The 25768-nt window shown below is 39.4% G+C and overlaps 1 protein-coding gene across 8 annotated transcripts in view; it reads right to left on the reverse strand.

Moving 5' to 3' along the window:
* The window catches only part of AOPEP (aminopeptidase O (putative)), a 378384-nt gene that overhangs the window by 309956 nt on the left and 42660 nt on the right, over window positions 1-25768 (reverse strand). For 7 of the 8 annotated variants that reach the window (XR_014016018.1, XR_014016019.1, XM_081236407.1 and 4 more), the window contains exon 2: window positions 9938-10850. The exons of the other annotated variant lie outside the window; for it this stretch is intronic. Coding sequence is in view for 5 of the 7 variants with exons in the window: in XM_081236407.1 (XP_081092533.1) it covers window positions 9938-10713 (776 nt within the window). In the remaining 2 variants the exon portion in view is untranslated. The remainder of the gene's footprint in view (window positions 1-9937; window positions 10851-25768) is intronic. 8 annotated transcript variants of the gene reach the window in all.

Raw genomic sequence — 25768 nt, forward strand, 5'->3', positions numbered from 1 at the left:
CCCCATGCTGGTATATTATTATGCATTCCACCTGTGCCCTTAGGTATGTGGTCCCCAAGGCTTCCTCCATCAGCCTCCATACCTCTTTCCAGAAGAAACAATCAGATTTGAGATGAGGTCATATGTGAGAAACACTGCAGAGGAAGAATCAGAAAGACATAGTGATTTGCTGAAGGAGAAGGAACAGAAGGCCTCTCTGAGGTAACCAACTTCCAAGATGGACCCCAATGACCCCTGTCCCTGGTATTCACACCCCTGTGTAGTCCCCTCCCACACTGTATCAGGTTGGCCTGTGTGACCGATGGCTATGGCAGAAGTGATGTCACTTGTGAGATCAGATTATTTAAAAATCTGTGACTTTTGTTCTAGGGGTTTTCCTCTGTGTCTCATCACTTCCTCAGGACAGGGCGGGGGGTGCCATGTCATGAGGACACTCAGGCAGTCTATGGAGGAGCCCATGTGGTAGGAACGAAGGCCTCTGGCCCACAGTCAGTGAGGATCTGAGGCCTGTCAACAACCTTGCACGTGAGTTTGGAAGAGGATCTTCCAGCTCCAGCCAAGCCTTGAGGTATCTGTGGCCCCGGCAGACAGCTGACTGCTACACTGTAAGAGATCCTGGGCCAGAACAGCCCAGTTAAGCTGCTCCTGAATTCCTGACTCTCAGAAACTGTGTTGAAGTTTTGTTCTTTTAAGCTGTTTAGTTTTGAGGTAATTTGTTATGCAGCAATAGATAACAGAATTTTCTCAGGTTTCTGCCTCAAGAGAGAAGATGGATCATGAAGCTATTAAACAAGAGAAGAAACTAAGGGTGCCAAGCAGGTCACAGGAAGGCACAAGGGAGAAGGAGAGTTCCTACCTGGTTAATTTGCATAGAAAGGGCTTTACACACCATATGGCAAAGGACACTTGTATGGACACAGAGACCTCAATTTCCTAACCCTAAACAGTATAGTGTCCAACAATGGGACTGAGTGTCTGAAATCAGACCTATCTCAAAAATTTAGAAATGATGATTTTATGAAGTAGTCAGTTATTGAGGCTGAAGGCAGATCTGAGTCTGGGTATCGTACACAAATAGGGAGGTGGGGAGGGAATCCTTCCACTGACTGGATTTTTAAAAGCGTGTTATCACCATCATTTCCTCCCCAGTTCTCTATTATTTCCCCCTCTAAACAGCCTAGTTCTAGATATTTTGTTCTAGAGTTTTGTCCTGATCCCCTGTCATCCTCTTGAAGGCTCTTTTTGCATCGGCGCCTGAAGTCTCCCACCAAGGGGATTAGTTGCCTGGCCAGACCCCAGGAAGCTCTCAGCTCCAATCCTCCCACTGTCCCCACAAGTCTCTTTCCCTCCCTTTTTTTTTTTTTTTTGCAGTACGCGGGCCTCTCACTGTTGTGGCCTCTCCCGTTGCGGAGCACAGGCTCCGGACGCGCAGGGGCATCCTTTCTGCCAAAGTCTATATGTTTTCTTTCTAGCTTTCCACTTGGTCTCTAGAGCTATAACTCTGAAAGTATAGATCAATTCATCTGTCTAAAAGCCACACCCATAAATATACCCTTGTCTGATATAAGACTGAATCACTTTCTTATTGGAATGTTTTCATAAATAGGAAAACAATCCTAGGCAAAATTTCTTGAAAATGTAGATTCCCTTCATGTTCCCAGTCTACTCCCTTCTTGGCCTTTTCTTCTTTCTCAACTGCAGCTTCACTCCTCCCTCCTCAACACACTCAAACCGAGTGCCAGTGACTTCATAACCAATGGTTTTTTCAGCTTTCACAATCTGATATTCTTACGCATGTCACACGTCATGGTGCAAATGTCTAAAACAATCTAAAGTTAAGTCACTACATTTTCACAGGGATGAAAGCTTTAACCCCTGGATAAAGGTCTAGTGGTGGAATTTTGGGCATCCGACAGAAAGTGGAGAACTGGTCGACATAAGGTCTTCATGGAGTTAAACTCTCCTGAAAATCATACTCTCTACGAGGTGACTCCTATCACACACACATTCCCCACCCCTCCCTCCCCCCACCCCCGTGTCCCAAGAGGGGAGGAAAATCTATGTGCACTTATAAACATGCTCTGCAGTTATCTGGATATGTAATCACCGAAAGAAATGCAGCTGTGTTTATTCAACATGCACAGCCTTGCACCTCGGCCATGTTGCTAAAATGCTTATGGGATAGATGTTTAGGCGCCAGCCTGCAATTCTGATGTTTATAACTTCATTATTTCCCAACTGAACAATTTCTTCCAACATGAAAAGGAAAACTCTCTTTCACCAGGGCTTGTTCTACATGCCCTGGGATACCCACGCGCATGGAAGACTCCCCTGGAGAGCCCAGACTAACTGCACAGGAGTTGTGGGAATGGGAGGAGGCCACTGAAAATCAGAAAGAAAACAGGGTAAGATGGGGGTCACAGGCAGGCCCATGGCTTGTTGCCATTCAAGAACTTCTAAATTGAGGAAGAACCTGTCAGAGTAACAATTACTTCAGCTTCTTGTTACATGTTTGTGTGTATGCGGAGTAGTCAAATGAGGATAAGATACACTATGCTGCTATGGTCTGAATGTGTCCGTCCAAATTCATATGTGAAATCTTAATGCCCAAAGTGATGGTATTAGGAGGTGGGGTCTTTGGGAGGTGCTTAGGTCATAAGGGCACAACCCTCATGAATGAGATTAATGCTTTTATAAAAGAGGCCAGACCGACCTTCCTAGCCCCTTCCACCATGAGAGGCCGCAGCCAGAAGTCGGCAGTCTGCAACACAAAAGAGGGCCTTAACCAGGACCTAACGACGCTGGCATCCTGATTTCGGACTTCTAGCCTCTGGAACTGTGAGACATAATTTTCTCTTGTTTATAAACCATTCGCTCTGCAGTATTTTGTTACAGCAGCCCAAATCGACTAAGATATCAACTAAACTAACATGTTTGCTTGTCTTTTTAGGAGGAGCTATCTTTAAAGCCATCTATAAAACTTGTAGGGAATAGATTCAAACCATATATTTTCTTTATTTTCAGTTTACTATCTGCATGTGTTTTTGCAGTTGGAGTGAAAGGGGGTTATTTTTAGTTTGAAACAATGTTTCAAGTTTCACCACTTTCCATAAAAATCACCCGTTTTCAGAGACTTGATTAACACAGATCAACAACTGGGGAGAGGGCTGCTTCAACAGGCTCCGGTAGGAGGTGATGAGTGCCCTGTTGCTGTGGGTGTGGCTTGATGGGATGTTTTCCCACACTGCTCTGGTCACTGGAAGCCAGGGAGCCACAGATGTGACAGCTCAGTGGGTCAGATTCTTTTCTAAAGTCCCCAGAGTTACAAAGTCTTCAGGCCGCCTCTGATTCCTTTCCATCTGTACTCCTTCCTGCACCGGATCTTTTTTATGGCTCCATGTTCTCATTAAACCTAAGTTACAATTTCCATCATAGGTAAGCAACCCTCTTGCTTTCTTGTTACACAAAAACCAAGAGCAGACTACTAAAACAGGAAGTGTCAACCACAACTCTCTCACCCCTATACACACACACACACACACACACACACTCATTCTCACACACGCCCCTTCTTTATTATCATTCTTCTTCATGGCACAGTCACCAAAACTGTGACTCACCAATCATAATAAACATATATGGCAAGTCCAAGGAGAATGCTGCTTTGACTTGGATAGATTTTGTGTATGGTCAAAATGGACTGGACTGAAAGTGGCTTGGAGTCAGAAAGTCACCTCTTCTTTAACAGAGGTGTTTTGGGTGCAAAATACACAAGCTGTTTGTACAGGCAAAGACAGTACTTTTCATCTGGAAGTCCCTTGTGAGTATAGGATTTCATGTATGGAAAACATTCGGAGATCCTCTCACGGAATTTTCTCATTTTACACACGAGGAAATTAAGCTCCAGAGATGTAAAATGACTTATCTGAAGTCACACAGCTAGTTGGCAGCCCAGCTCTGAGTACTCAGTTCTCTTGGCTCTCACTTTTTAGATTCTTTTCAACACTCCATGCTTTTGGTTATAGGGCGTTTTGATTTGTTATTTTCTGTTGATGTTTGGTGACTCATGTTTTTTGTTGTTGTTGTTTGGTTGGTCATTTTTGTTACTTGTTTAAATTAAGACAGTCCATCAGTGCCTTTTCTCCCAAGACTCAACTGGGATTCTGAGAAATAGAGATCCATCTAGACAGTGCAGCAAGGGGATAAGGAGGCTGAAAAAGAACACTTCCAAACATTTTCATGTTTGGGATTATCAATTCCTCCTTTGCAGTTGTACAACGATATTATAGTATTGACGTGTATTTCCCCTTCACTTCTCATGAATTTTACATTGGTTTCTTGATGCAAGTAGGGGGTAAAAAAGGTATTAATTACAGAAATGTTCATTTTAGACCTGAAATCTCTTCTAAAATATCTTCTGCTCATTCTTCTAATTTAAAAACTTAATAGTAAGATACAAGACAATGAAACTATTTTCGTGTTTGTGTGTGTGTGTGTGTGGTGAGGGGACATGTTTTAACATCTGGTTTTGATATCAAACTAAAAATACTCCAAAGGTCTACATCGTCCTTGGTCCAACAGCTGAACAATAAATGTAATTTTAAAAAATCGTTCCCTTCTTAGTATTTTGCCAACATCATTTTGGCTTTGTCTAAAACAAAGAAACATCATAGTGATCTAGGAAATTTTAAATTTTAATATCACTTTAAGTTATAATGTATTTTCCTAGTCAGCTATCTTTAACAATGACCCAAATAATTATGGTTTTTAAAATAAATTTCCTATGTTTAACTGAATTTCCCCTCCATTCAACTCATGTTCAGTGATGTCATCAGCTTAAGCAAGATCTCCTAGACCACTTGGCTGGTTCCACAACTATTATAATGATCCAAAGGGAAAAAGGAATGGGTTACCAGAAAAAAATGCTTTGGTTTTAAATAACATTTTATTCACTGGAATGGAAAAAAGGCAGGAAAATGCAGAAAGTACATAAAGTTTGAATAAAGATTTCCATTTTTTTAAGATTTTTTTTTTGTAAGTATGTTGAGGCTCTAGAATCAAAAAGATATTAAGGCCTCTTCCTGTCTAGCTTAGCAAGAACACCATTACACATTCTTGACTGTTCCAGGTCTCATCAAAATATTTTCAAAGGGCACACGTACTCACACACCACACAAAAGTAAACATTTTTTCCAAGAAGCATGTATCATATTGTTATGTATGTGGTTATTTCATCAGTCATTTTTAAAGGTCACCTAAAATCCAGTATCTGAATGATGGAGGCGAGAAAGAGCACTTAGGTTCAAGAGAAGCCAGAACCCCACAATGGCTAAAACAAAGTAAGAAAATGTAGTTTTTATATTTCCAGCTATTTCATTTTAGAACTAGAATAACAATGAGGAATAAGAAATGACTGACAATGATTGAAAGAAATACTCTTTTATGGCTGCAAATACATTTCCAGTTCTTGTCCAGAGAACATTGCTACTTGGTAAAAATGGGACGAGAGCTCTTATGAAAGAGGAATTTCAGGATGGAAAGATGATGGATTTTTTTTCAAATTTGAAGTTTATTCTTTAATGAGTTTTTTATTTTATCAGTTTCAGATTTATTTTTTAAAGTACAAAGATAAAACACAGTCCCCATATATCCCATACCCAGTTTGCCCTACAACTTACATTAGTATATTTGTCACAGTTGACACATTATTATTAACTAAAGTCCAGATATTAACTAAACTACTCAGATTTCCTTAGTTTTTCTCTAAAGTCCCTTTTCTGTACCAGGATACTACATTAATTTTAATCATCATCCTTAGGCTTCTCTTGACTGTGACAGTTTCTGAAGACTTTATTTATGTTGGCCTTGAGAGTTTTGAGGAGTACTGGTCAAGTATTTTGTTGAAAGTCTGATTTATCTCATGTTTTTCTCTTGGTTAGACTGGGGTTATAGGTTTGGGGGAAGAAGATCACAAAGATGCCATTTTCATCACACCATACCAAGGGTACATACTATCAATGTGACTCATCACCGTTGATGTTAACTTTGATCTCCTTGCCGAGGTCACGTTTGTCAGATTTCTCCAATGAAAATTTACTTTTTCCCCCTTTCCATACTGTCATCTTTGGAAGGAAGTCACTATGAATAGCTCACACTTAGGGAGTGAGGAGTTATGCTCTACCACGTTAAGGGCAGAGTATCTATATGACTTGGACTTCTTTTGCACCATGGATTTGGTCATTCTCCTCTATTTGTTTAAGTCAATCACTGTTTTATATTAGTATGGACTCATGGATATTTATTTTATACTTTGGGTTATCATCCAAAACTATTTTTTTGTTGTGTTTTGTTACTTTTTTTTTAACATCTTTATTGGAGTATGATTGCTTTACAATAGTGTGTTAGTTTCTGCTTTATTAAAACTATTTTATTTTGTTGCTCAGTTTGAGTCATTAGGAGCTCTTTCAGATGGCTCCTTGGACTTTGACAGACACACGTAATTCCAGGTTCTTGTTGCTGCTGTTTGAGCATTTCCTTATTTTCTGGCACTATAGATGCTCCAGCTTCATCTTGCATGTTGCCTGCCCCAGTCCCAGCCGTTTCTCCAAGAAGCCCTGGTGCCTTTACTGGAGAATATATTAGAAACCAAGATCCAGGCGCTAGGGTGCACTCACTGCTTCTAAACCCACTCAGCTGACAAACAAGGAAATATATGTGTATATGCTATCACTTGCAAACAACCGTATCTATAATTATTTCTATATGCAACCATCTGTATCTATAGTGTGCTAAACATGAGTTCATAGTGATGTCTCCAATTCTAATCCATTTCCACATGGATCATTCTAGCCTCCTCCCCTTGCTCATCTGTAATCTCCCACTTCAGCAGTGAGAAACCTGGCTCCCATCATCTGCATCCATTTACTAAACTGCTCAATTCCAGGATACACAAACAGTGGTACCAGGATTGTTAACCTGTACCCCCATGGGAAACAACTCTATCAACTACAGTACAGTATTTATGTACAGTTCCTTTTGCCTTTAGCCTTACAGATTCAACTCATTTTTAAACTTACTTAGGTCAGTATCTTTTTCCTCTACTCCCTTCAGTGAGGTTGTTTCGTACATTTTTAATATAGCTAGATTGTTCTGTCACATTTTACATTTCATCCTAGGATCCTCTGACCCCTTAAGTGATTATTTATTTACATATTATCAAACAAAATAACAAGTTTTATTCTCAACAAAGGGTAGGATGAGAGTGAGAAGGGGAGAAGCCACTGATGGAACTTGAAAGGAAAGTACCAGTTAAGAGCTTTTCTTAAGTTTCTGTCTAGTATCTGCTTAAAAATAGAAGTTTATTGAAAGCTAATATAATTTTTTTTAATGTATTGAAATCTTTGCATACAATAAGGGACATGGTAAAAATCAAAAGTAAGAAACATAGCTCCCTTTCACAATTAACACATGGATTTTTCTAGGAGCTTTCAGTAACTTTATGCGATTTTCCTACTTGTAAAATGGGAATAAAAAGTTTCTCATCCAGACTAAGAATTTATAGTAGGCATATGGATAGTATTCTGCCATTCAAGGATAAAAATGTAACCACTGGGCTTCCTTGGTGGCGCAGTGGTTGAGGGTCCGCCTGCCGATGCAGGGGACATGGGTTTGTGCCCCGATCCGGGAGGATCCCACGTGCCGTGGAGCGGCTGGGCCCGTGGGCCGTGGCCTCTGGGCCTGCGCGTCCAGAACCTGTGCTCTGCGGCGGGAGAGGCCACAACAGTGAGAGGCCCGCGTACCGCAAAAAAAAAAAAAAAAAAAATGTAACCACTACTTTAGTTTAATAAATGTAGACTCTATGCCTTGAAGGAAGTAAGCTCTACCCAGTTATATTTTTCACACAATTGTGAAATTTTACATTTTCACACAATTATATTCATAAAGCACTGTAACCCTGATGATTACTATTTGCTCATATCACTAAGCAATTATTTCTGTCTAGTAACCTGGGATCCTTGGGCATTTTAAGTCCTTACAGTATCCAAACAGTTACCAGTATATACCTAGATTTATTCTTAAGCATGTGGGAAAATTTACGGAGATTTGGTGGCCATTCATGGAAGATTGTCTTGACTGTAATAAAATTCCCCCCAAAAAAAGAAAAAAAAAGGAGAAAAAAAATCTTTGAGAATTAAAAAAAAATTGTTTAGCCCTGTAAGACTGCATAAATGCCATTTATTTACTAACATATAATCACAAACTTCCAAAAATACAGCTTAAACTCCTGCTGTGATCATGTGTTTTACTGAATTTTCAGAAAAGGAGACATCAAGAGTAAATTCAAGTCAAACTTTCAGGAGCAAAATGTGCCCACGGACCTTCTGAGTTTCTTTAAGGAAACCAGCATTTATCAATAACTCATTCCTACTCAACACTTTACATGCAGTGTAATTCACAAGTCTAATCTCTTTCTTTGTAGTAAGCACTGAGAAGAAAGCCATGTTTGAGGCCATTACTGAGTATTTCTTCTAAATACTGTTGATAGTTTCTTCTTCCCCATTATTCTAATTCAAAAATGAAATATCTGAGAGTATAAAACCTAGAATTTCCTAGTTAAAATTCAGAGACAGTATATTGTCAAATCTTACTGAAAAGCCCATCTTCAATAATTTCAAAAAAATTTGAAGATACAGTAGGAACACCTATTTCTTTCCCTCACAGTCTCCCAAGAATATCAAATAAGTTATTCTATAGATAAGTCACTATGCTTTTGTACTGATGTAAATTTGCACCACCCCTGCACTATCCCAAAGGCCACCTCAGACTCCAGCAGAAATGACAGGAAGCAAACTCATTCTGAGCAGGGAGGGAGACCAGAGCAGGAGGTAAGATTAGAGGCAAGGAACGGGATAATGAGAGCTCAAAGTCAAAGTGATGCTTTAAAAAATATAATCTAAAAGGTTTTTGGGGGGCTGAGTTGGGGGAGAGATGTAAGCAATTTACCGAGACCACTGCCTCCACTAAGGGAGTCCAATGCTATAAAAGAAGGCGCTGAAAACAAGCTCACAGAGATGAACACTCCTCCAACCAAGGTCTGCTATAATTATTGCATTGCTTTGCAGTACATTAGCACAAAGAAATAGGTAGAATAATGAGGAATCAATAAAGTTTGATTTGAAAATTCTCAAATTCTAAAAACCCTGAACAACTGTTAGAGGACAGGCAAGAAGAAAAGAACAAATGACTGCCTAAATACCCGCCCTCTGAACATCGATGCCTCATCAATTCCTTCTCCCCACACAAAAAATCAGCAGTCTCCTTGGTGTCAGATACCCAGAATCATGGTCAAAGAGGCAAGTGTGGACTCAGCAGGACTGACTGTCACCCTCAGAACCAGATCTTTCCAGTGTTCGAGGGTTCATATTACATAATAACTGACAAAGTCCAGGGAGGCATTGCTGCCAAGAGACAGGTACAGTAAGAAAGCCACAGAGCAGAGCTGGCTTTATTTGGAAGCACTTTGCCAGGCTTCACACCAACCCAACTTGGCAGCTATGTAATCCCTCAGGGGGAATATGAAGGAACTCTGAGCAAGTATTTGCTCAAAGATATACATCGTTTCCATCTACAGTACTGGGAGTTGCCAGCAGAGATCTCAACAGAGAGCTAGGCTCGGCATTTAACCATTAAACCTGACTTTCAGTCTCCTAACTCAGAAATACAGGGGCTTAATAAAGTAATCTTTTCATCCTGACTTAAGGGAAGTAATCCTATTAAGAGTTCAGCATGCCTGGGAATTTACCTGCTTCACTGTGGGTCGAAGGATTTAAGGTTAGATGGGTAATGCCACAATAAAGAGGAGTGTCTTTACAAAGACTCACCTCCCGGGTGTGTAAGATTAATGGGCAGGGGACTGCAGAGTGCCCAGAAAACCTACCTGCCACTCTGGTCTGAGGTCCACGTAACTGATCGGCCCTGGGGTTTGGTTGTGTACCGTATCCTTATGGCATGAGGAAAGTCAGTAGCTGTCTGAGCCCCTGTCTTCCTGATCTGTAAGCTCCAAGTGTCAATGTCAAACAGGAGCTCCCCACAACCAGGAGCCTGGCTGCAGCGAGCATAATAGTCTAACTGTTCCCTCCAACGATCTGCAGGCAGAGCCACGAGTTCACGTACAATCTGATTCCTGATCTTGGGAGACCTTGTAAATTTTTCAATACCTGGCACCGCAGCAACATCCACCTCCTCAACCTTTAACACAGATAAATCACAGCAGTCCAACACTAGCAAAAAATCCTCACTCCCATGATTCCCTGTGTCACAGCAGTACTTTGAGCTAGAAATCCCAGAAGCCTGTTCCTGGTTGTCATGGTTACCATCTTTACCAGAAGTAGCTTTTTCACTGTTACCACAGATTACAAAATCATTATATCCCATTTTAGATGAGACGGTCCTTGTATTTGTCACAGGAATATGGCAGGGTTCAGGCGTCCTAAATTTGCAGGCTTCGTTTGACTCTGATGGGTAGGTTTCCTCGGTGGAACTACTCTGTTTCTTGAATTTATTTCCAGACTCGAAGAAAAGCACTATGGTGCCCTCAATGATTTGACTTTCGAAATCCACATCTAAATCCAGTACATAGTGCTTCACAAGTATGTGGCTGGTGTTGGCCATGAGAGGCAGGTCATCTCGGGAAGGATCCAGCTTTATGTCCATGGTATATGTGTTGTTCGAGAACTTTGTTAAAATCTCAGAAGGGGCTTCCTGTCAGTCCCAATCTTCCAGAGTCATAAATGGCTGCTTACCAAAAAACACCTGATGTCACAAATTAGGGTTCCACAACTTTCAGTCCCCTGGTAAAGAAGAAAAACACAATCACACAAAATTCCAAACAAGACCCTTTGCTCCTGCAACTGCTGCTTCTGCAAGTTGACTACCTTCTTAAATAACTCCCCAATGTAGTAGAAGCTCATGGCTAGAAGGCAGACTAATCTTTTTGACTGACATCAAAGAAAACTACATTATGGGTTTCTAAAAATATTTCAATTATCAATGGAATGAAAGGGGCCTCCACAAAACCAGAAGAATCATGTTCCTAACTAGAACAGTCCTTGTTTCGGAAAAGAGCAATTGTTAGGCAAAAGTATAACATCACTGTACCTCTTGTTTTAAAAGATATTAAATGTATCATTTCTAATTCTGTGCACCAAAAGAAAAATGATTGTTTCTCTACTGTGATTCTAAGTAACAAATGTGAATGAAGGCTAAATGGTCTCATATGTTTTATTCTTTGAGAGTAATCATTTAATACATACAATGTAACTCCAGGGATTATTGTACTTTTCACATTAGGACTGCTCTCATATCAGCACTTCCAGTAAATTACAGGAAAATGAGCCAATTTACCAAGAGTGCATTCTAAGTATTCCTTTGAGATTGTTCATGGAGGTTTTTCAAATTTATAGTTAAATACTCAAGGTATATCATTACATCTTAATAGCTGAAAGCCCATTAACATTCTGGATAATAGCCTTCTTGTGGCAAACGAAAAGGTCTTCTCATCTGAAAAAAAAAAAGGTATGCAAATGCCTATAAAAGGAAGGAGAGAAATTAAAACGTGGAAACAGATGTTGTAATAAAATGCCCAAGTTCTTTTTAAAAGTTCTGATCAAAATGTAGTCCTATTTTATAATAGCAATCCAGCTAAAAGAAAAATTATTTGAAATTATTTCAGTCCCTGTTGTGTACCTAATTTCTTTCAGCATATTTTTTTTAACCAAAAGTGAAAAAAAAATGGCAGGGAAAAAGAAACAAAAACTCTGACAGAGTAGATTTATTTAAAATCACTTTTGTATTTCTAAATATCAAGAGGTATTCTTTTATCAACAGCAAAACAACATTACTTGCTTGACTTTTCAAGTAAAATTGAGTCCTCCCTTTTTATTGTTTAACTCCTCCTCACTTCCCTTCTAACTTTTTCTGCCAATCTCCTAGACTCTTATTTCCTTTCCTTCTAGAATCTCATTCTAACAATCAAAACTATTGAATTTTCATTTTCTACCTCTCCACAGGCTATTTCCTCATCAAAATCTCACCTATCCTTAAAAGAAGCTGGTTTCCTGCAGCCTTGTACAATCTGGTTTCAGGCTATTTTTTCCAGTCATGGAGACCACACTCCCTTTGAATCCTTGTCCTCTAGTCAAAGGGCCTGCTCAGCACACTGCTCCCTAAAGATGACCTGACATCTTGCCTCCATGCTTTCTGGAGGCAAATAGTGGGCCATACCTGGAGTGCTCCTGGCTCCCACCTCCCATATCCACCAGCCAAATTCTCTTCTCCCTCCACACAGTTCAAGTCCAATTGCCTCCCGAAATCCCTCCCTGTTCCGTACTCTCCCTCCCCCATCCCCACCAAACTGTATGTGGTAATACACACTTTGACTTTAAGAATGATAGGAATTGAGAGAAATCAGGGATGTAAAAGAATAGCTTGAGATTACTTTAAGGAGAAGCTGGCACTCACTTTAATCCTAGAAAAGTCAATGGGCAAAGGTAATAAGCCAGGGTATTTTCTTTTCTGCATGAGAACAATTGAACTTGTCACATAATGAATAATAAACTACAATAAAGTTGTTTCTATGTAATTAGAAAAAACGGATGTTAAAACTTCATCTTGCTGGTGTTTGGAGCTGCTGTAATGCAGGATTTTGTTGACTGGGCTATTAAAAAATTTTTTTTATAATAATAAAAAAAAACTGAATACACACACGAGGAAAAGCCTGAATCAATTAAGACAATGGTTAACTTTGTGGCTGTCTAAACTACCAAACTTGAAAAAGAATACTTTAGTATTTCTAATAATATAGATAAAACCATTTATTGTCTAACCCTAATAGATTCCTTCATTTACTTGTGAAAGTTAATATAATTTAATAAAATATATTCTATAGAGTAGTTTTCATCACTTCTGTCCCTGGTGGCTGTCCCTAGGCTGCCTTAGAGCCCTGCCCATCCAAGACTGTTAATGTCACTTTTTTGTCAACCTAACTGGAAATCTTTTTGTCCTCTTCAGTAGATTCTTTTTTTTTAAATTGAAGTCTAGTTGATGAACAATATTATATAAGCTACAGGTATACAATTCAGTGATTCACAACTTTTAAAGGTTACATTCCATTTACAGTTATTATAAAATATTGGCTATATTCCCTGTGTTGTACAATATATCATTGTAGCTTTTTTTTTTTTGCGGTACACGGGCCTCTCACTGTTGCGGCCTCTCCCATTGCAGAGCACAGGCTCCGGACGCACAGGCTCAGCGGCCATGGCTCACGGGCCCAGCCGCTCCACGGCATGTGGGATCCTCCCGGACTGGGGCACGAACCCGTGTCCCCTGCATCGGCAGGCAGACTCTCAACCACTGCGCCACCAGGGAAGCCCATTGTAGCTTATTTTATACATAATCATTAATACCTCTTAATCCCCTACCCTTATGTTGCCCCTCCTCCTTCCCTCTCCCCACTGATAACCACTAATTTGTTCTCTATATCTGTGAGCCTGCTTCTTTTTTGTTATATTCACTCGTATGTAGAATTTTTCAGATTCTACATATAAGTGATCTCATACAGTATTTGTCTTTCTCTGTCTGACTTATTTCACTTAGAATAATACCGTGGAAGTCCACCCACGTTGTTACAAAAGGCAAGATTTTCATTCCTTTCTATGGCTGCATAGTATTCCATTGTATATGTATACCACATCTTCTTTATCTGTTCATGGACATTTACGTGGCTTCTGTATCTTGGTAAGTGTAAGTAATGCTGCTAAGAACACTGGGGTGCATGAATCTTTTCCAATTAGCATTGTTGTTGTTGTTGTTTGAATATATATCCAGGAGTGGAATTGCTGGGTAATATGGTAGTTTTATTTTCAGTTTTTTGAGAAACTTACATACTGTTTTCCACAGTGGCTGCAACAATTTACATTCCCACAACAGAGTACAAGGGTTTCCTTTTCTTCACATCCCCTCCAACATCTGTTATTTGTGTTCTTTTTGATGACAGCCATTCTGACAGGTATGAGGTGATATCTCATTGTGGTTTTGATTTGCATTTCCCTGACAATGAGTGATGTTGAGCATCTTTTCATGTGCCTGTTGGCCATCTCCATTTCCTCTTTGGACAAATGTCTATTCAGGTCTTCTGCACATTTTCTAATCAGGTTGTTTGTTTTTTTTTTGTTGTTGTTGTTGTTGTTTTGGGGGGTTTGATGTTGAACTGTATGAGCTGTTTATATATTTTGGATATTAACCCCTTACCAGTCACATCATTTGCAAATATTTTCTCCCATTTAGTAGGTTTAGTAGGATGTCTTTTTTTTTCTTTGCTGTACAGAAGCTTTTAAGTTTAATTAGGTCCCATTTATTTATTTGTGCTTTTATTTCCTTTGTTTAGGAGATAGAGCCAAAAGAACATTGCTGTGATTTATGTCAGAGTGTTCTGCCTGTGTTTTCCTCTGGGAGTTTTATGGTTTTGGGTCTTATGTTTAGGTCCTTAATCCATTTTGTGTTTATTTTTGTGTACAGTGTTAGAGAATGTTCTGATTTCATTCTTTCACATGTAGCTGTCCAGTTTTCCCAGAACCACTTATTGAAGAGACTTTCTTTTCTCCCTTGTATATTCTTGCCTCTTTTGTTGTAGACTAGTGACTTTATTTCTGGGCATTCTATTCTGTTCCATTTGTCTATATTTTGTTTTTGTGCCAATACCATTCTGTTTTGATTACTGTAGCTTTGTAGTATAGTCTGATGTCAGAGAGTGTGATTCCTCCAGCTCTACTCTTCTTTCTCAAGATTGTTTTGGCTATTCGGGTTCTTTTGTGTTTCCATACAAATTAAAAATTTTTTTGTTCTAGGTCTGCGAAAAATACCATTGGTATTTTGATAGGGATTGCATTGAATATGTAGATTGCCTTGGAGAGTATGGTCATTTTAACAATATTGATTCTTCCAATCCAAGAACATGGTATAGCTTTCCATCTGTTTGTGTCATCTTTCATTTTCTTTCATCAGCGTCTTATAGTTTTCAGAGTACAGGTCTTCTGCCTCCTTCAGTAAGTTTATTCCTAGGTATTTTATTATTTTTGATGTTATGGTAAAGGGGATTGTTTCCTTAATTTCTCTTTCTGATAGTTGTTAGTGTAGAGAAATGCAACAGATTTCTGTATATTAATTTTATATCTTGCAGCTTTACTGAATTCATTGATGGGTTGTAGTGGTTTTCTGGCATCTTTAGGATTTTCTACAAATAGTATCATGTCATCTGAAAACAGTGACAGTTTTACTTCTTCTTTTCCAATTTGGATTCTTTTTATTTCTTTTTCTTCTCTGATTGCTGGGGCTAGGGCTTCCAATATGATGAATAAAACAAGACAAGGGCATCCTTGTCTTGTTCCTGATCTCAGAGGAAATGCTTTCAGCTTTTCACTGTTGAGTATGATGTTGGCTGTGGGTAGGTCCTATATGGTCTTTATTATGTTGAGATATGTTCCCTCTATGCCCACTTTCTGGAAAGTTTTTATCATAAATGGATGTTGAATTTTGCCAAAAGCTTTTCTGTATCTATCAAGATGATCATCTGGTTTTTATTCTTCAATTTGTTAATGTGGTGTATCACATTGATTGATTTGCAGATATAGAAAAATCCTTACATCTCTGGGATAAATCTCGCTTCATCACTGTGTATGATCCTTTTAATGTATTGTTAGATTCAGTTTGCAAATATTTTGTTGAGGATTTCTGCATCTAGCTTCATCAGTGATATTGGCCTGTAATTTTCTTTTTTCGTGATATCTTTATCTGGTATTAGGGTAATGCTGGTCCCATAGAATGCGTTTGGAAGTGTTCCTTCCTCCACAATATTTTGGAATATTCAGAGAAGGATAGGTGTTAACTCTTCTCTAAATGTTTGGTAGAATTCACCTGTGAAGCTATCTGGTCCTGGACTTTTGTTTGTTGGAATTTTTTAAATTACCGACTCGATTTCATTACTGGTAATTGGTCTGTTCATATTTTCTGTTTCTTCCAGTTCAATCTTGGGAGATTGTACATTTCTAAGAATTTGTCCATTTCTTCTAGGTAGTCCAGTTTTCACAGTAGAGTTGTCTCTCATGATCCTTCATATTTCTGTGGTGTTGGTTGTAACAGCTTTTGCATTTCTGGTTTTATTGATCCGGGCCCTCTCCCTTTTTTCTTGATGAGTCTAGCTAAAGGTTTATCAATTTTGTTTATCTTTTCAAAGAACCAGCTTTTAGTTTCATTGATCTTTTCTATTGTTTTAGTTTCTATTTCCTTTATTTCTGCTCTCATCTTCATGATTTCTTTCCTTCTGCTGTCTTTGGGTTTTGTCTATTCTTCTTTCTCTAGTTCCTTTAGGTATAGGGTGAGGGGCTTTTTGGCTTTTTTTTCCCTATAAGTTATGATAATGTTTTATTTCTTTTTTCCAGCTTCATTGTGATATAATTCACCTATATTTTTTTCCATTCTTTTTTTATTGACGTATAATTGATTTACAATGTTGTGTTAATTTCTGCTGTACAGCAAGGTGATTCAGTTATACATATATACACATTTTTATATTCTTTTCTATTATGGTGTATCATAGGATATTGAATATAGTTCTCTTGAACTATACTGAATATAGTGCTACACAGTAAGACCTTGTTGTTTATCCGTTCTATATATAAGAGCTTTCATCTGCTATAGGGTTAGGTTGTTTATTTGAGATTTTTCTTGTTTCCTGAGGTAAGCCTGTATCGCTATAAACTTCCCTTTTAGAACTGCTTTTGCTGCGTCCCATAGGTTTTGGATAGTCATGTATTCATTCTCATTTGTCTCCAGGTACTTTCTGATTTCCTCTTTGATTTCTTCAGTGAGCCACTGGTTGTTTAGTAGCATATATATAAAATTGCTTTAAGTTGCTGATCTGTTAATTTCAAATGCAATTTAACAATCCAACAGTTGTACTCTCCTCCCGTCATGATTACTATTTTTGATATCATATTTTACATCTAATTGTTTTGTGTCTCCCTTAACTGCCTATTGTGGATATAGATTATTTTACTACTTTTGTCTTCTAACCTTCTTACTAGCTTTGTGCATGGATGATTTCCTACCTTTATGTTTGCCTTTATTGATGAGCTTTTTCATTTTGTAATTTTACTTGTTTCTAGCTGTGGCCTTTTCTTTCTCACCTAGAGAAGTTCCTTTAACATTTGTTGTAAAGCTGGTTTGGTGGTGCTGAATCCTTTTAGATTCTGCTTGTCTGTAAATCTTTTGATCTCTCCATCAAATCTGAATGAGAGCCTTGCTGCATAGAGTATTCTTGGTTGTAGGTTTTTCCCTTTCATCACTTTAAATATATCATGCCACTCTCTTCTGGCCTGCAGAGTTTCTGCTGAAAAGTCAGCCGATATCCTCATGGGAGTTCCCTTGTATGCTATTTGTTGCTTCTCCCTTGCTACTTTTAATATTCTCTTTATTTTTAATTTTTGTCATTTTAATGACTATGTGTCTTGGTGTGTTTCCCTTCGGGTTAATCCTGTAGGGGACTCTCTGCACTTCCTGGACTTGGATGACTGTTTCCTTTCTCAGGTTAGGGAAGTCTTCAGCTATTATGTCTTCAAATATGTTCTCAGCCTCTCTCTCTTTTCCTTCTGATACCTCTATAATGCAAATATGAGTGCACTTGATGTTGTCCCAGACGTCTCTTAAACTGTCTTCATTTCTGTTTTTTTCTTTTTTCTTTTGTCTGTTCAGTGTCAGTGATTTCCTCTACTCTGTCTTCCATCTTGCTGATCCCTTCCTCTGTATCATTTAGTCTACTGTTGACTCCTTCTGGTATATTTTTCATTTCAGTTATTATATTCTTCATCTGTTTCGTTGTTCTTTATAACTCTTTGTTAAAAGCTTCTAACTTCTTGTTCTGTGCATAAATTCTTCTCCCAAGTTCTCTGATCATTTTTATGATCATTACCCTGAACTCTTTCTCAGGTAGATTGTCTATCTCCACTTCACTTAGTTCTTCTTCTCGGGTTTTATCTTGTTCCTTCATCTGGAACATGCTCCTCTGATGCCTCACTTTGCCTGAGTTGCTATCTGTATTTTTATTTATCTGGTAAGTTAATTATGTTTCCTGACCCCAAAGAAGTGGCCTTCTGTAGGAGAAGTCCTATGTGTCCCAGCAGTGCACCCCCCTTTCGTCATCCAAGCTATATGTTCTAGGGGTTTCCCCTATGAGGGCTGTGTGGGTCCTTCTGTTGCGGTAGGCTGACAATGTGGGTGGTCTGGTAGTCTTGGTTGGCCCCTAATCCACTTGGTTGCCAGGCCCTGCCTTGTGCGGAGGCTTCTGGCTGCTGGTTGGCTGGGCCTGGTCATGAAGCAGCTGACTGCAGAACCCCAGGGGGCCTCGGGGCTAGTGCTGGCTCACTGGTGGGCAGAGTCAGGGTCCAGTAGACCCCAGGGCTGTTGTCTACCCACTGGTGGGTGAAGCCAAGTTCTGGGGTTAGTGCTAGACTACTGGCTCACAGAGCTGGGTCCTGGAGTCTGGCTACAGGGCCCAGGGATCCCACAGCTTGTGTCAGATCACTGGTGGGGAGGGGCTGGCTCCTGACACAGTTGGGTACAGTATCCGGGATGTCCCAAAGCTTGTGTTTGCCTGCCAGTGGGCAGGAACAGGGCCCAGCTGGCCCCAGGGCAGGGTCTGGCCTGCTATAGGCAAGCTGGGTCCATCGGCTGTGGGATCACAGTTTTCTTTTCTTTTTTTTTTTTTTTTGTGGTACGCGGGCCTCTCACTGTTGTGGCCTCTCCCGTTGCGGAGCACAGGCTCCGGACGCGCAGGCTCAGCGGCCATGGCTCACGGGCCCAGCCGCTCCGCGGCATGTGGGATCTTCCCGGACCGGGGCACGAACCCATGTCCCCTGCATTGGCAGGTGGACTCTCAACCACTGTGCCACCAGGGAAGCCCCATAGTTTTCTTATACCTGGTGACTGCCCCCTGGAGCATGGAGCTGGGTCCTAGCCCTCTGGTGGGCAGGATCATGCCTAGAAGCATGTCTAGAGGTGGCTGTGGGCTCAGGAAGTCTTTAGGCAGCCCATCTGCTGAGGGGTGAGGCTTTTTCCTACCCAGTTCATTTCATGGCCTGAGGCATCCCTACACAGATGCTAACGAACAGTTGGGTGGAGCCAGGTCTTAGAACTAAGCTAGAGGGAGGGTTCCACAAAGGCGCCTACCAGCACCAGTGTCCACATAGTAGCAGCTCCCCAGAATGGCTATCACCAGTGTCTATGTCCCTAGGGTGAGCCACAGCTGACCCCCGCCTCTCTGAGAGACTCTCCAAGACCACAGGTAGGTCTGGTCCAGGTTCCTATCAAATTACTGCTTTTGTCCTGGGTCCCAGAGCATATGAGATTTTGTGTGTGTGCTTTTAAGAATAAAGTCTCTGTTTCCCACTAGTCCTTTGGGACTCCCGAAATTAAGTCCCACTGGCCTTCAAAGCCAAATGCTCTGGGGGCTTGTCTTGCTGGTGCAGGACCCCCAAGCTGGGGAGCCCAACGTGGGGCTCAGAACACTCACTCCTGTGGAAGCACTATAATTATCCTCCAGTTTGTGGGTATGGGAGTTGATTATATTGTGAATCCGCCCCTCCTACCCATTTCATTGTGGGTCCATCTTTATGTCTTTAGTTGTAGAAGATCTTTTCTGGTAGGTCCTGGTCTTGTTCACTGATGGTTGTTCTTAAAATAGTTGTGATTTTGGTGTGGTTGTGAGAGGAGGTGAGCTCAGGGTCCTTCTACTCTGCCATCTTGGTCCCCATCTCTAAACCTCTTTCAGTGGATTCTTGAGTATACTCCATATAGAGGCAATTATAAATCTTTTCTCCTTTTAACTTTCCAAGTCCATGCCTGGTGACTCATTCTTACCTGATTATTTGGCCTCCTACCTGACTGAGATGATTTTGAATCCCTGAAACTCCACCATACCTCAAGGATTTCTAGGTCTTCACAATTAGTGCCATCTCCTGATTCAGAGGAAACATATTGCCTTCTCCAGATTCAGAGGAAATAATAATCCTTTCTCACCAAAGCCAATTTTTTCCCCCTGCATCCCAGCTTTTGGAGTCTGAGAGAGCCAAATGAACAGCACTCTTCTTGCACATCCAAATTCTGAACATACTGGGAAATAAGATGAGGATATGGCAAAGGGAGACCAAAATATCACATTATTGATGAAGACTAAACTGGAGAATATGACTTAGCGTGGGAGCCATATATATCTCAAAGCATTATGTTGTACACCTTAAAGTAATACAATATTATGTGTCAATTATATCTCAATGAAACTGGAAAGAAAACAAACAAGCAAAAACTACATTTGGTCCTGTTGTCCATTTTAACTAGTCTACTTTACTGAATTCTCAAGCTGAAAAATTCCTTAGGGCTCACTTCCAACACTCTAGTTTTACAAATGAAGACAATGAGGTCCAGAGAGGTAAAGCAATTTGCCCAAGGTCAATTTCTGAGGCTCTTCCACTTGCTGATACTTTTCCTTGAAATTCTCATCCTCATGACCATTTCCTTCATATTGTCCAAGTCATAAATCAAATGCTAAGACTCTCTTCCATATCCCCACTCTACCTTTTTTATCTTCTTTCACTTGTGTGGACTAGAATCAATTCAAAGTATAATAGCTTTGGAGAAAAAAGGAGAATTTTTAAGCAAGCCCAGAAGATTCAAAAGATCACCATCACCTTCACATGGTTTCTAACCTAAGTTATGTATAATGTGCAAGTCTATTAAAACTTGCTTCTTATTACACCTATTTCCTATTTGCCTTGGATTCATGGATGACCTAAACATTTTTCTCTGCAAGTACAAAACTCTCATTGACATCAATCAGGGTCACAGTCCCATGTTTAGGGAAGAACTGAACTGACTGTGGTTGCAAACGCATATATCTGGCCACCTTGAAAGCCCTCTCTCAGCAAATAGTAACCATATTTCTAAGCAGTTCGTTGACTTCAGCACTTTTTGCTATTATTGTGCTCCAATTTTAAATGCCAGCTCATCTCACTAAAGCATTTTTCCATTCTCCGTCATAAGCCATAACATAAAATTCCTCCCTTTATCAAACCCAATGATTAGTTTCCAGTGGCTAACCACTGCTACCTCTAAAATAAGTGTACTATGTGGTGTGTGTTTTAAATGTTTAAATGATTGTTTCAGCAACACCATTAAAGGTTTTGAAAGATTTAATGTACAGCAATATTTTTCTTAAGAAAGGCAGGGGGGCGGGGGTAAGTAGAAGAGGATTAAATACTAAACAGAGCTATGGCACGGCAAAGAAACTGCCTTGTCACCTTCAATCACCCAAACAGAAATGAGCACATTTACAAATGTGTGAAACAGCTTCCATTCTGGAACCCTCCAAAGAAAATAATTTCTCTTCTTTCAAGCTACAAAGCCTTCTGTATCACTCTCATGGCCCTTAACTTATCCTGCCTCGTTTTATAGTTACCTTCATCTTCCAAAGGTCTATAAAGCCTAACTCATCTCTGTGTTCATGACCATGTTAAGTAGAATACTCTGTACACAGTAGGTTCTCAATAAATATCTGTGGAATTTGACATCTGAGGGCATTTGTGATTTCAATGTCTAGTTATTTACAGCACAGGGATTCTGGTTTGCATAGGTTCTAGGAGAAAGTTATTGCTTAAACATCTTCTTCCAGACAGCTCTCATTTCTTCTTCTCATCATACACCTGTACTTCTTTCTGCCACATCTCCTTTCTTGTAAGCAACTCAAGGGAAAAGGAGAGAGTTTTGCATATATGCTTATTACATAGCATTGAGAATACTGGGAATAGTTACAAAATATTTAATTCTACAGATTACTTGTTCAGAGGAAGACAGTTGTCTTCTATTGCAAGTGTGTTCATTCTTTAGGATACAGTGATTGCTCTTAATGACAGTAATTAGGTTACTGAAGTATACTGTTTCTGGGCATACTTCCTCAGATAGTAAAATGCATACAGTCATAGGAATATAGCTTATTGATGTGAAATTTGATGATTTCAGAATTAGAAGGAATCTTAGAAGTGCAAATGTATTATGTTTAGAAATGTCACACTAACATATTATTTTGTAACTTATTTCTCTCACTCAAATAGTTGCAAAATATAGCCATGAAAATCTAGCTTATTTAATTGCTATACATTGTCCTGATAAGAATATTCCACAATTTTTTTAAAAATTTACTTGGTTGCACCAGGTCTTAGTTGCAGCAGGCGGGCTCCTTAGTTGCGGCTCATGGGCTCCTTAGTTGTGGCATGAGAACTCTTAGTTGCAGCATGCATGTGGAATCTAGTTCTCTGACCAGGGATCAAACCCAGGCCCCCTGCATTGGGAGTGAAGAGTCTTAACCACTGTGCCACCAGGGAAGTCCCTGAATATTCCACAATTTATCCATACATTTCCCTACTGATAGAAATTTCAGTTCTTTCAAATTTTTCATTATTAAAATATTGCAATGAACATCCTTGTACATTTCCCCTGGTATACATGTGCAAGTGTTTCCTGGGTAAAACACCTAGAATTCCATTTTGCCTAATATTAATATTGTCACACCTGCTTTCTTTCTTTTTTTTTTTCCTGATATACTGATATATCTTCTCTATGTATTTATTTTTAACTTCTTTGGGTTGTTTTGCCTTGGGTATCATTTTTAAGCAACATTGGGCTGTATTTTTTAAATATATAGTCATTTTAGATAACTGAAATTAATTTTATTTAGTTATCATGATTATGTTATAAGAGCACTAGTCTCAACCAACTTATTTTGCGCTATTTACCATGAATTTCTTTGCTTCTTAGCTTTTACTTTTCTACTTTTTGTTGAATTTTTCTGAATTCTTTTTCCCTCTACTGTTTCATACCTTATACGATCTATTTCTTTTCTTGAATATGCCTACTTAAAGTCAATCTCTGAAAAATACAAGGACCATAGGAAGTCTTATCATGAGTCCTTCCTCTTCCCTACTCTATACCAGTTTCCATATTATTGTCGCTAATATCTTAGCATCACATTGTTTTCAACAACCTTCATCCAACTTAGGAAAAAGTCAGTACTTATTTGTTCACAAGCTTCCTTGATCATGATGGATTCATACATTTCACTCCTTCTTTCAGGGTTCAATTTTATTACAGTTACTACTGCTACATAACAAATTAACCCAAAATTTTATAGCTTCAAACAGCAAGATTTTATTATATTCTTTATAAATATAAAATATATTTATTATACAGCTTATATATATTACTCAGGGCATTCTTCTGAATCTTATGAATTTGACTATGGCACTCAGTGGAGAATGGGCATGTCTGGGAGGTCTGATGATCAGAGTGGCTACACAAAACCTCTCTAACATGGAAATCTCAGAATAGTCAGAAAACTTATACGGTACCTGGCAGCCTCCAGAGCAAGTGTCCCAAAGAACCAGTTGAAAGTTGAATGACCTTTTCTGATCTAGCCTCAAAGGTCAAGGCTTTGTGGAACTGGTATCACTTCCACCAGATGCTACTGGTTTCAAAAGAGAGTCATATGGCCAGTCCAGATTCAAGAAGAGGGAATTCAACTCCACCTCTGGTTAGGTAACATTGGAGAAGAGCATGTGAGATGGTAGATATTGTTATGACCCCTTTTGGAAAATACAATTTGCCACAAGTTCCTTTTTACTAAAGTATATCTTTAGTAACTCTTTCCAGAGGAATCTGGGAGTAGTAAACTCTTTCAACACTTGCATGTTTGAAAATGTCTTTAATACATCCTCACTATTAAATGATCATTTAAGTGTAGACTTTTAGGCTGACAGTTATTTTCACTTAGCACTTTGAATATATGTTACTCTACTATATTCTGACATCTTTTTGCTGATAAGAAGTTTGTAATCAATTTGCATTTCTTGATATTTATTTTCTCCCTAGTAGCTTTTATATTCCTTCATTATCTTTGAGTTTCTACAGTTTCATTCAATGTGACTAAATGTGGATTTATTTTTATTTGGCTTGATCAAGATACAGTGTGCTCCTTCAGTTGAAGGACTCGGGAGTTCTTTCCATGTCTAGCCCTGAGTGGACAGCAGATTTCCTTGCCTTTCTGTTGGGACAGTGTAACGGAATTTTCTTTCTCCACTGAATGTAGGGATCTCCCCCTTATGGCTTCTGGCTTTACACAAATAATTCAGTTTTAGTTCTCCACATGTACTGAGTCCACGGCTGGGTACCCCTTCCTTGGTGGAGATCAAGTCTCCCTTACCCGCCCCCCGCCCCCCCCCCCAGCTATTAAGGCCTATACCTATTCCTCTGTGAGAGCCTCTTAGATTAGACTCCTATTCATCATACTAACTTTACATTCCCTCTCCATTCTGGTCAACTAAGATAAGCCTTTCTTGGTTTTGAATTTGCGTGTGTGTGTGTGTCTGTGTGGGTGTAGCCATGTGTATGTTGTTACAATTTACCCAGCATTTCTAAATACCTGATATTGGGAGGGGGATTTCCTTTCAACTCAGTTGATCATATGGACCATAAAGCCATGAACCCTGCTATACCACTTAAATAGTCCATACCCACAAGTCCTTTGGCTCAAGAAATTTTCATGAAGGACATGCTTCACTGAATAATTTTATAAGGACCATAGCTATAGATACCCATTCATCATCACAAAAGCCTGGAGAGATGATTAAAGATTAAGAGGATAAGAATATGTGCAAAGAAAGAAGCCAAGATGCAGAGAAAGCTGGATTATATTATTCATTCATTCAACAAATATGTGGAATCATCTTCAATTTTCCCTTTGTCTAGTAACTCTCTCGCTCTCCCCACCATGTCCTCAAGGAAAACTTTCCTGACCTCACTGATTAAGTCAAATTCCCCTATTATGAAATCTCACAGCACTGTGTACTTTGCAGCACAAAAAAAGTTTTAGCTTTACATCTGTTTTTGTAATTATTTAATTAATATTATTCTTCCTCTTAAATGAAGGGGAGTGTCCCTTCTGGTAGTAATGGAATAGCTTATATCAGACCAATCCTCCCACTGACAACACTTATAAACTCTAGACAACAACAAAAAAAATCTAAAGGCACATGGGAATAAGCAAAAAGCTCACAGAAACTGTAGGTAGTTGACACCTGGGAGAAGAGAATGGCACTGAGTTTCCAGTTTTACAGTTTTTCATCTAACAGTAGGCCCTACTTGGTGCTAGGCAGAGCAGCTAAAATTCAGACTGAAATCTGCAATTTCAATGGCTGAAGAATAGGAGGACAGAGTTCAGAACTGACTCAGCAGCTAGAAAGTAAAGAAGGAAAACTTCAGGAAGGATGAGAGCCTCATATTCTACATATAAACTGCCCAATTTTCTAACTGACCCCATGTTCGGGGCAAACCAAACAGTCCCCTTATGATAAATGAACAGAACTAAACTGAGATTTTTACTGCTGCCTAATGCAGGGAAGGTGAAGTCAGAAGTTTGAGTTCAGCCAAGTTAACTGCCTGCTAAAATAAAATATTTAGTACTGCTTAGAGGAACATAAGGAACCCAGAGTTTCTATAAAATATCAACACAATGTCCAAGATAAAACCCGAAATTATTAGGCATAAAAGAAACAAGAACATAGGACCCGTATTCAAAGAAAAAGCAATCAAGGGAAACTGACTTGAGTGG

The sequence above is a fragment of the Mesoplodon bidens genome (genome assembly GCF_964165515.1).
Source record: "Mesoplodon bidens genome assembly, chromosome: 6".
Classification (NCBI taxonomy): domain Eukaryota; kingdom Metazoa; phylum Chordata; class Mammalia; order Artiodactyla; family Ziphiidae; genus Mesoplodon; species Mesoplodon bidens.